Source organism: Diadema antillarum, unplaced genomic scaffold (assembly GCF_040938485.1).
Source record: "Diadema antillarum isolate AM-2024a unplaced genomic scaffold, OU_Dant_1.0 seq00001103_RagTag, whole genome shotgun sequence".
NCBI lineage: Eukaryota > Metazoa > Echinodermata > Echinoidea > Diadematoida > Diadematidae > Diadema > Diadema antillarum.
The window spans coordinates 740195-752500 of record NW_027271919.1 but is presented as its reverse complement, the minus strand read 5'-3'; the positions used below and the strand labels follow the sequence as shown (position 1 = coordinate 752500).

General features: G+C 35.3%; 1 protein-coding gene and 1 long non-coding RNA gene across 2 annotated transcripts in view; both read right to left on the bottom strand.

Annotated features, from left to right (window-relative positions):
* Positions 1-10023, bottom strand: part of LOC139743684 (uncharacterized) — an 11056-nt gene extending 1033 nt beyond the window's left edge. The window contains exons 1-10 of the mRNA XM_071654143.1: positions 10011-10023; positions 9488-9586; positions 8577-8735; positions 7745-7888; positions 7052-7150; positions 6120-6215; positions 4663-4830; positions 3219-3359; positions 1342-1455; positions 209-279 (exon numbers count right to left, since the gene is read on the bottom strand). Of these exons, the coding sequence (XP_071510244.1) occupies positions 209-279; positions 1342-1455; positions 3219-3359; positions 4663-4830; positions 6120-6215; positions 7052-7150; positions 7745-7888; positions 8577-8735; positions 9488-9586; positions 10011-10023 (1104 nt within the window). The remainder of the gene's footprint in view (positions 1-208; positions 280-1341; positions 1456-3218; positions 3360-4662; positions 4831-6119; positions 6216-7051; positions 7151-7744; positions 7889-8576; positions 8736-9487; positions 9587-10010) is intronic.
* A 225-nt stretch (positions 10024-10248) lies between these two features.
* LOC139743720 (uncharacterized) lies at positions 10249-12215 on the bottom strand. Its single transcript, XR_011711777.1, has 3 exons — positions 12123-12215; positions 11198-11290; positions 10249-10356 (listed from the first exon to the last, which is right to left on the bottom strand). It is a non-coding gene; the product is annotated as an uncharacterized lncRNA (long non-coding RNA).
* Positions 12216-12306: the final 91 nt, after the last annotated feature.

Below are 12306 nucleotides of genomic sequence, written 5' to 3'. Positions count from 1 at the left end.
TATGGTCTTTACTCGCGCAATGGAACCAGATATCGCACTCAGTGAAAGATGAAGCGCACTATTCAACTCAGCTTCGCCTTGTTGAATAGAGCGCCTCTATCTTTCACCTCGTGCAAAATCTTGAACCATTGCACTCATGACCATTCACTATTTGTATACTATTGACTGAGGCTGAAGAAATAGTGGACAATATCATCAGGCAACTAACCTCCCATCTCACAGAACTCTCCACGGAATCCCTCGGGACAGAAGCACTGTCCTCCCACACAGCTTCCTCCGCTGGTACAGGGTATCAGGCACTCTGGTGATAAAAATTCAAATCCGTCCACATGTTACTTTTAAGTCATCCTTTAGGGGTATATAAGATAATATTGTATTGATAGGAAGAACTACTAAAAGTGATTTGTTGTTTGCGGTCACACAGCAAATCATTTGTAATAGTTCCTCCTATCAATACCCAAGCTTACGGTTCAGAATCTTTTCAGTCAGCATTCCCATTGCTTTGGAATAATTTACCTGAATGCATAAAACAAACAGATTCAATACAAAAATTTAAGTTCATGTTCAAGACTCAATTTGTTTCATTGAATAGTCTCATGTCTAACCATCTCTGAAACTGTACCTTCTCCATTTTTTTTCTGCTAGTGCATAGAGACATTTAAATGTGATAATGTGCTTTATGATTATTGTGATTTATTATTATTATCATTTATATTATTATTATTATTATCATCATTATTATTATTATTATTATTATTATCATCATTATTATTATTGTTATTATTATTATTATTATTATTATTGTTTTATTATTGTTATCATTATTGTTTTTATTATTATTATTATCATTATTATTATTATTATTATTAATATCATTATTATTAGTATCATTATTATTATTATCATCATCATTATTATCATTATTATTATTATTATTATTATCATCATTATTATCATTATTATTATTATTATTATTATTATTATTATTATTATTATTATTATTATCATTATTATTATTATTATCATTATTATTATTATCATTATCAATATCATTATATGCAATAACATTGTTCCATCTTATCTCAAAGACTTGATTTCTCTCTGCTCCTCTACTTTAACCTGATCTTTCCGTTCTTCCTCTTATCCAAAATCATCATATGGTCCTCACACTTGTTCCCGTTATTGTGATATGGCATTTTTTTTTTCATTGCTCCATTTCTTTGAAAAAGACTCCCCTTTCATATTCAAAATGCTCAAAGTGTTGAGCGGTTCAAATTTACTATTACACTCAAATTTTCTGAAATGCATGGATGAAATCACTGAATTCGTTAAGAGACTCACGGGTCAGACTGCTGAGAGGCACCTCACACCTCTCTCCCCTGAACTCATTGGTGCACAGACACTTTCCATTGAAGCATGTTCCTCCATTCAGACACTCCGGCCAACACTCCAGGGCTGAGGAACAAGGCGTGGCAAGAGTTTTAAAGGGATGGTATAGTTTTGGTTGAGATAGGGTTTTAGGTTTCCAATAATTTTTGTAAGATAATGAGAGAAACCTCTCCTGAAATATAAAAGAGCATGTAATAAGAGGAATTCAAAGTCTATTTGACAAAATTTGGTTTTGAAGTGGCTGAGATATCCAAAACAAAGTAATCCTGATAAATTAGGATCATTTTGTTTTACTTTGTTTTCAGATATCTCAGCCACTTCAAAACCAATTTTTATCAAAATTAATAAACTTTCATTTCCTCTTAGAATTGAAGAGTTTGTTTGCAAAAACTGATAAGTCCTTATTTGCCAAATGGAGATATTTGTGATTAAAGGTCAAGAAAAACAAAGAGAATAATAAGAAAATTTTTGCTTCTTTTGACCATAACTTCAAATATGTACCTTTATATGTAGTGACCAATATATCATTTAAAAGGTATTATTTTGTACTTTATGACAGAGACCGTACTTCAAAATCTTCAAAAATGGACTTATCGGTTTTTGCGAACAAACTCTTCAATTGTATGGTCTTTAACATTTCGTAGAGTGGTTTATAAGTATCTTGCAAAAAGTTACAAGGTGAATCCTCACCTCAACCAATGCTACAGTTGTATATTATTCACTTAACCCTTTGTGTGCTTTGGGTGCTGACTGGCATAGAAAATGCCCATAGCATTTTACACACTGTTTAATGTTTCTGGCAGACAAAGAGTTAATTAAGCATGCATCTCTTAAAGGGATGGTACAGTATTGGTGGAGATAAGAATTGGGCTTTTAACTTTTTGCAAGATACCAAGAAAACACTTATGATATAGTACAGAACATACCATTTTAAGAGGAATTCAAAGTCTATTTGATGAAAATCGGGTTTGAAATGACTGAAACATCCAAAAACAAAGTAAAACAAAGCGATCGTAATAAAATGTGAGTCCCACACTTTATTAGAATTGCTCTTTTTGGGATATCTCAGCCATTTCAAAACCAATTTTCATCAAATAAACATTGAATTCTTCATAGAATTACATGCTCTTTCATATTTCATAAGAGGTTTCTCATTATCTCACCAAAAAATGTTAGAAACCTGAAATTAGGTCTCAACCAAAAGCAAAACTATACCATCCCTTTAACCCTTACATGCTTTGAGTACTGATTGGCAGAGAAAAACCACTGACATTGTATGCACTATCAAAAGTCCCTGGCAATAAAAGGATTTGAATGGTATCCCTCTAGAAAGAGATGCAATGTGATGGAGCAAGTGCAATATGCATAATATTATGATCCTGTACTCCAAATTATCATTTAAAGCATATTGGGCCGATGATGTACTCAAGTAAGAATGTTTTATCCGTCCTTAGGTAGAGGATTACTGAAAACCTGGTTTCCATAGCACTACCAATCTCTGTTAGAGCTGGACTGTGTATTATTGGGGCAGGTTTCATTGAGAGGTTTAAAATCATAGTAAGCTGCAAATGACTGCAGCAGAGACTGGAAGAGAGCCTTTAAGTCCTTTACATCTAGGTAATCACTGCTGAAACAGCAAAAATGTCTTACAACAACAACAACAACAACAACAACAACAAAGTGATTATAAACATGTACCCTTATTAAAAATTCCAAGGTCATGGGTATAGAATGAATTTTAATGTTCTATGTCTGTATAGTAACTACTTTTAGCAGTAAATACATAAAACCAATTGAGGGCAGTGTTACAAAATCTTAACAGAGCTTACTGAGCAAAATGGATGCCACCTGGTCACCAACAGTGCAGTTGTAGTTTCCAGACAGGAATGGCTGGAAGTTGACCACGGTCAGTCTGGCTGCAGTGGACGACAGGACCTCTACAGTTGGGCCTCGCATCAGAGCATCCTTGTCTAGAGAAGGAAAGAGAAAGCATGTTAACTCTTTCTGTGTCGATAAGTCAAGGGTGCACAACTCTCACATACAAACATATTGGCAGGTAACACAATGTGGCAAGCAGAGGGTTAAGAACATATGTAAATATATTAAAGAAATAGTACTATTGTAGATACACATACAAGAATGAAATATGAAATGGAACAATGTGAAAGTTCCATGGTAAAATACAGCAAACTGGAAAAGGATTTACCATGATATTTCCATGCATTCCACACATGAGCCTCATTGCTGTCAATGCAAATAGTTCTTTGCCAACTTTCTGAAACTCATAATGTGTTCTCATATCAAAGTTGACACAATCTTGATAAGTTGAAAATACATTTTAATATCCATTATTTGAATTCTTTTATTTATTGTATAAAGAGACAGACTTAATGAGAGATGAATTCTGTTCCCTGACTATCAAAACTAAAACAGAAAGAAAGATGAGATACTATATTCTTGTATATAACGTAAGAGTTATAAAGTCTTTGTACAAGAAAATGTTTTGTAAGTTCTTAAAAGTATACAAATTATATAGAATGTTCTGAAATGCATTATTTGAACATCGTACATGCGTAAGTGCAGCTAGCATACAATTCTGTGACTTCCTCCATGTATATTCATTTAGATGTCAGGAAAATCAGTATTGTATGTATTCTGATGAACTCTTGTAAATAACTGCAGAATTCAAAACATAAAATCTGAAATATTTATGCTGAAATAGTACTGTTCTACTTTATAATGATAAATCTAAGTTGATAATACTACCTTAGAATAACAGTGGCAACTGTTACATCGATACTGATAAAAAAATAAGAATAAGTGATAAGTAGCAGAAGTTTCATTATCACATCACTACTACTATACTTTTTACTACTTCATTACAGAGGACTCCCGTTATAACAAACACGGTATAATGAAATTCCATTTACAACGAAGTAAAAATTATTGTTCGGTTATAACAAAATTTCGATATAATGAAAGGAAACTGCCAGTCCCGAGGACTTCCTTATAATGGAAGTCCACTGTACTATATCACAGATTTGTATAGGCCTGATACGTAATTTACGTTTATGTTGACAGGCCTCTGTTGCATAAAAAATGAGATTAAACTTAAGTAAGAAAATCATATATAAAGTCTCTGAAAATTCAATTCTCATTGACTGATACCTGACTTATTTTGATTGCACCTTTTGAGGCAACAGGCCCATGGTTAAATTGTTTCTCCCATGATTACACAATACAGAATTATGTCATGAGATAATTCCTACTGACCATCCAGCCTGTTTACTACAGTAGCCCCACTGGGTTGGATCCACGATGGGGTCGGGATGCCACCAAAGCTTGACCAGCCGACCACTTCGCAGATGACGGTCACCATGCTGCCGACCGTTGGGGACTGGTCTGAGGGTACGGTCAATCGGATGTAGTAGTCTTCTCCAACTTTGTGCAAACAGAAGGTGATGAAGGTGACTTTTTATTGTCAGCTTGGCAGTAGCATGTCAACATCAGAATTAAATGATCTTAAGAACATAAGCAGTGCTTGACATACGCTTGCCCATGGCAAGTAAAATTATATGACAGGCAAATGAAAATATTAAACTGCTAATCAGTAAGAGCAAGTTAAAATTGAAACTCAGACACTCCTTAAGTCAATTAATACATTGGCTCCAATTTTGGGCAGACAAGTTTTTCTTTGAGGCGAGTAAAAATGTGAAAATTGATAATTTCTACTGGTCCAATGGGCTCATGACGGAAAAAAGCTACATTGTAATGTCGATCCCTGACAAAGATATGACAAATCCTTAGAAATTCACTTGTGGTGATGTTATAGAGACACAAGGTGTCTGTGCAGAAAACTTCATCCATTTGTCTAAAATATATAAGCATCTCATTGTCAACAATTTGGCCAAACAATGTCTCTTTACATCACTGGTACAAATTGCTTTGACTGTTCACACAATGGGCAGTGAGAAATAATACATCATTCCGTCACTTCAGTTTCATACTTTACTCTGTTAACAACCCTTACAATGTATATATTTTACTTTCAATAACTCTTTCATCATTTTCATGATTTGCTGACAAAGGATGATATCATTGTGAGCCATTTCAAAAAGGTCATCACGGATGGTTGTTGTCATAAAGTTATGTAGAGTAGTTCACCAACATTTATTTTTATACCTAAAACAGGTGTACAGTCATGTATAAATATCACGTGGCTCGCAAACATTATACCAAACATTGTTTCAATGCAAATGAGAGCAAAGGATTTTACATCCTCATCTTTGATACAGTAATGAAGACAACAATGGAAGAAAAATGAGAAAAGACAGGGTCTGCTATGGAAGAAAACATTTGCAGTACTCAATCCCAAAATTAGGGAGCTTTAGATTATAGACGCGCGGACGTTCAGAGGGAAAAAATATGTTCTGAGCGTGCGCAGAAGCGCGCGTCAAGTCGATTTATTTTTAGCTTGCGTCGCCTGAGTTTTTCACTACGCGTGCTGGGCCATTTTTACATCCGCACAGTTTGCAACGTAGAGAACTACTTCATGCACCGATCATACGGGGGCGCAATTTTATTTTTTATACATTGCGTCCCAGCGTAATCTAAAGCTATTTTTCAACACGACGCAGGGGAGAGGAGAACGTCCAGCTCACTTGTTGTCTCAAACGTCCGCGCGTCAAAATCTAAAGCTCCCTATTGTCTAACATATACTGGAGACAAACCTGCTATCTGACACATGGTCCCAACGAATCCTTCAGGGCATACACACTTGTAGTCTACACACTGTCCTCCATTCAGACACATTGGGCACCGATCCACTGTAATAAATGAAATTAGGTTGGAAACAAGAGAGTATAAATGTTACATAAATTCAGCTTTCATTTTGCCATTTCAACACGAACAAAATGATAAACTAAAATAACTCCGTGCTTTAGAATACAGCTTTTCAAAGGTATGTCAAGTCAACACATACATGTAAAACTCAAAATATAAAATGCCATGAAACATTTTACATCAGAAGTGACAAAGGGAAAAACATTACAAAATGTTATCATCCTCGTACATATTACTCTCAATGTAGTATCAACTATCTCCCTCACAAATAATATACTGTAGCAGCTCTGAAACACTTAAAAAAAAATTCTGTTCTCATCCTTGACCTGAGTATTTGTTTTCAATTCCAAGTGCATCTAAAAACTGTGATATCTATGACATTATGTTTGAAATCTGCTCTAAAAATACAGCCAGCAATACTCTACTGAATAATGGAATAAAAGACAAAAATGAGGTGCAAAAAGAAATCTTTCTTTTTCAAAGGCAAGTGTAGCACTAATGAATCAAGTGTCAGAGTGGGTACTGTAAAACATGATATTTTAGTGGCATAAAATTTTCATAAATTGGAGCCAAAAATTTTAACTGCCTTTTTCACAGCATGAAATTTCTGTGAAGTGTCTCTGCCATTCAATGCATATAGTGTAGTCACCAGTCTTCATGTGCATTTTAATTTCACAAATCTTGGCAAAATGGTTACTTATGATGAACTAGTCTGAGAAAACACATCATCATTGATCATTTCCTTAAAACGTATCAGGCATCCTCAAAGTAATGAAAAACTCATGCACCAATCCAATGTAGATGGAGGGTGATGACTTACGCTCAATTTCACACCGTGGCCCCTCAAATCCCATACGACACATGCACATGTCATTGAAACAGGTTCCTCCGTTAAGGCAGGGTTCCATACACTGAGGCACTATGTGAGAAGAAAAGATTACGTAAATCCTGAGTCACTGTTTCTTCTTAGAAGTTTGCAGCACTTACACTAGTGTTTGTAAGCATCCCTACATAAAGGCAATCATGCACTATAACTATAGAAACAATCACATGGTAGATCCTGTTTTCTTACTATATGCAGACTCTCCCAAAATTTTCATAAGGATGAACTAAAGTGGGGAAAAATATGGCCAGAAAGGTTAAGTTCAATTCTGTTCCCACAACATTTACTTCTTGCACATTACCTTTGTTACAAAAGTAAAATTGGAATCTCAATTAGATAAATAATCTTGCAATCCCTAAAAGCACAAATACTACAGTAAACGGACTAGATTGATTTGATATAAAGAGGACAAACTCACACAATGTGGGATTATTATTCATCCATCACTCTAGACTGCAAAAACCTCAGCTAATCAATCAAACAAAAATGTGATAGTTACATCAACAGTAACAATTTTCAGACTGCATCAATACATGACATACAGCAAGATGCTGGAGACAAAGAAATATTTTTTTCTCGATGATCACATGGTTTCCTCTTCTTTCAATATTTTGACTTGTGTCTGCTTACCGTACACCACGAGCATCATAGCCACACGCAAGCTGAGTCCAGCAGCACATACATAGCGCCCTCTGTCGTTCTCATTGAGCTCATTGACCACCAGGTATGATGCATTCTGGGAAGTGGGCAAGTAGTAAACCCGACTTCCTGGTGCTGACACAAAAGGAGATGATACATCAAAATAAATCATATATATACTTCAGCACAGATACTGATTTGCCAAAATACAACTGTCTATGGGTGCATTCGGGTGCTCCTGAAGCGTACCGAACTGTACCATACCCACCCTAGAGGAGCACTCGAACGCTCCTAAAGTGTACCACACTGAACTGTACCAACCCAAAAGTGGACCACTTCCCGATGTGCTCCAAAAGATTACCAAAACTGTACCAGAAGTTGCCATGTGAAGAATGCAAGAACATGAACATACATCATAATGGAAAACATTTAGTCTCTTTGTTTGGGACATTTGTTAGTAGCTCTATGAAATAAGAAAGACAGGTGAATTACCCTGTTGCTACAAAGTGTGTGATTCCCTCTAAAAATAACTCATGAGGTACGTTTTCTCCACAGAGCCTACAATGTAACCAAGTAAAATAGAATGAATGATATTTACTCAATAAAATGTGGTCGTGAAGGAGGTGAAAGTGTACTACATATCACTTTTTATAGAGTATTTCAATTTTGGATTATCACAACATTTTAGCAAACACATCATTACAACACCATCAAGGCTTTACTGAAAATATTTTCATTGTGATTTCAACTTGAATGATTTCAACTTCTTTTCAGGAGAGAAACACAAATGGTGTAGAACCACACGAGGTTTTGAACCACTAACCTTCCTCCCTGCTACGGATGGCAATGCCATCTGCGTCGTACCACTGGGGGCTCTCAGAGGTCAGGGTGTAGTTGGTCTCACAGAGAAAGCCGACCGTCTTCCCTACCATGTGATCATTGTTGGGGCTGGGGTAGATGTGGATTGTAAATTCCTCCAAGTCTAGGATGTAGAGAAGTAAACAATTTATCAATTTTGATCTGATCAGATCATTTATTAATTTCATTTTCAAAAATATATCATGCTAAAAAAACAATAATATATGTATTCTACATATTGTTGGCTGGGGAGAACCAGAAGGGTACTATCGTGATCTAAGATTTGAGTGTAACTAAAAACAAAACAATCAATCTTTAATGAAATAAAAAGTTTATTTAATCAAAAGCGGGTAGGTTTGTATGTATTGTTCCAAATATAGAGGTAAAACAGTGCCCTTGTGGTTGTGATTTGTAACATGTTAATGAAAATAATTTAAAATGCAGAGTCGCCATAATGTAGAGGAGATTGAGCTCTACAACATGATACCAATAACTCAATACCCCCCCCCCCCCCCCCCCCGAAAAAAAATAAAAAAAATTAAAAAATTAAAAGAACAAAAAATAAATAAATTAAAAAATGTGATAAAGCCCTTCTGGTTCCTAGCCGATGTTATGTCTATCAAAAAATTAGCAGTTTAACTTGTTCAGTGCAGTCATTTTTCTTTCTCCATGGTGACATACAATTCTAAAAGCTCTTCTTCAGTAACAACAAAATGCAAATACAAACACATTCACTGACATACACCCACACACCACAAACAAATGTACCACAGTTTTGTTAGTTCTTAATAGATTTCATCTACAATACCTACAGTTACATTCCCTGTCAATACTATAGTGCACATTAGCAAAATATTTTCTGTGAGTATGTCTTACTGCCTGTCTGTTGACAAAACTGGCCCCCAGTATCTGTGGCACACTCACAGACGCCATTCACACAGATACCTCCATTGTAGCATGGTGGATCACAGGCAGCTAAAGAAATGAAACATACAGTACATCATTTGACATGGAGGAATATAAAAATGAGGATACAGATATACACAATATATATCAACTTGAGTTCCCCAGGTTACTTGAATTTACTATGTGGTTGACTAAATTGAGAGATACTCATTTTGAGTTTGACATAGTATTTGTGAATTGATATACTGTATCATTCACTTCTTGTGAAACGTATACATCAAAGAAACTAACTCTTAACAAATATTGTTATACATTGTATAAGATATTTTCTAAAGATAATCACCATTATCATTTGTAATCTTTGTGGGAATCTGTTGGTGGTGGTTGAAATACTGCTGGCAGGAAATACCATGACTATGATCATACAGCTGTCATAGCATTGCAAACATCTGACCTCTTAACACAAAAAATCCTCATCTTTAACAAAACTGACAGCTAAGGTGCATGGTGCAATGTTTATAAATGTTTTAATTCCATAAACACTGGGTAACTGTTTATGTAACTGTTTGAATAGATTATCATTCAGTCAAGAGAAATCATCGCAATCAAGTATCTTAACCCACTGAGGACAAACTCATTTTGCTGTAACATGCATTTCCCATAGAAACCTGCCCAAGTATACCCGGGACTAGACTTCAACGGGTTAAGGTGTTGCTCCATGGGAGACCTACCCAGGGAGAAAACAGAGCAGAATGGACCGGAGTAGCTTGGTAGACACATGCAGGTGCCGTTCACACAGGTGCCTCCATTCTGACAAGGTCTCTGGTCACACCCAGCAACTGGTGGTGAATAAAACATGAACCAAGGAGAGTGACAGTGTATTATTTACAGGTAGTCATATGAAAAGTTTGTTCGCAAAAACCGATAAGTCCATATTTGCCAAATGGAGATATTTGCGATTAAAGGTCAAGAAAAATAAAGAGAATAATAAAGAAAATTTTTGCTTCTTTTGACCATAACTTCAAAAATGTGCCTTTATATGTAGTGACCAATGTATCATTTGAAAGGTATTATTTTGTACTTTATGACAGAAACCGTGCTTAAAAATCTTCAAAAATGGACTTGTTGGTTTTTGCAAACAAACTCTTCTTCACAAACGGCTTCATAATCTAGAACTCGTCTTTGCAAATCTATTACCGTGCAAAAGTACAAAACACATGAGTTATGGTGTCTTCATACTTTACTCTAAAGACAAGCAAGATAGCTTTGCAACAGTATACACACTAGTATAAATCAGCTAATGCTTGTATTTATATAGTAAGCTATGGAGAGTCTTGTCATGTGTCAGATGTATAAAATGAAATAAATATGCATATATTTTTTTTGGTCAAACATAACTTTCCTGTCAATATGGATCAAATTTTAAGTGTCACAGATAATTATTCATGAGCTTTCTAGCTGCAGATTTATTTGGATGTGCAGTTCAACACGAATGTCGGTGATTAATTGTTCCTTTTCATGAACTGTTTTGCAATGTGAGCCAAACTCAGTAAAACAGTAATTATATAAAGGGATCTCATAATATAAATACTGGTTGGTAATGCACATTTCTGTTAATTTCTAAAAAAAAAAAAACTTTTCTTGCAACTAGGGAAAGTTGATGGATTTTTTTTTTCTTACGTCTCAGTTGGCAGAACTCTCCCAGGTAGCCATAGGGACATTCACACACACCATCTAGACAGACACCACCGTTCATACAGGCTGCCCTGCATTCTGAAACAAACAAACAAACATACAAACATGGATACAAACGTATCTTGTATGAAAATACCTTTTAGAATACTGTATCTTTTTCTGACAAAACTAAGGATAAGCTGCTTCAACCAAAAAATACTTGTGACAAGTGCCCATTGTACAGCAACATTTTTGAGTGCATTATAGACAGACACACTATGTGTTAATGGCTATATAAGCTTTGATTTTACCATTATCATATTTTCACAGCAATATTAATGATTATGGTGCTCAAATTGGGATCTTTTCTTGCCATAAACCTCCTAACCTGCTGAAGACTTTTGTTAATTTCATAAGAACGCAAATTTTATTCATTTCATTTCATCATTTTCCATTTCCAACAAGAAATACACACAATCATAAACATAGAATGATCATATGAGTATAAAAAAAATCAAATGCTTGACTTGTGGAGTGATACTAGAAGAAACAATATTAGCCAAGTCTTACAGAATTAATTAATGTTGTAAAAACAATGGGTAAATAGATTGGCTGCTGAAAATGGAGGGGACTACGTGAGAGCTTAGCTGGTACATTGCAGTTCCCCTCAGAAACAAAAAAGATAACAACACCAACAAACACACACATTGTCCAAAGACCTATAACTATAATGTAAACTACTTTACATATTGGGACTACTTTTTCAAGGATTAAAACAGTAATATTTGAACATAGCTAACAAAAAATATCAAACAGACATACAGTATGCATCTAACAATTACATTCCATCGAGTTGACACTCATGATTAGAAAATAAAACAAAACAATAGCAAAGAAAGATAATGGGGTGCTTAGGTTATGTAATCCTCACCCCTGTCTTCACACTGAGGTCCAGAGAAGAAGGAAGGGCATACACATTCTCCGTTCAGACACGAGCCTCCGTTGAGACACTCAGGGGTACAAGCTGGACACAAGGTAATTATTGTGACGAAAAGAGAGATGGAGTGAGTGAGTGAGAGAGAGATACACTTACAGAGATGTCTATGTACATGAAG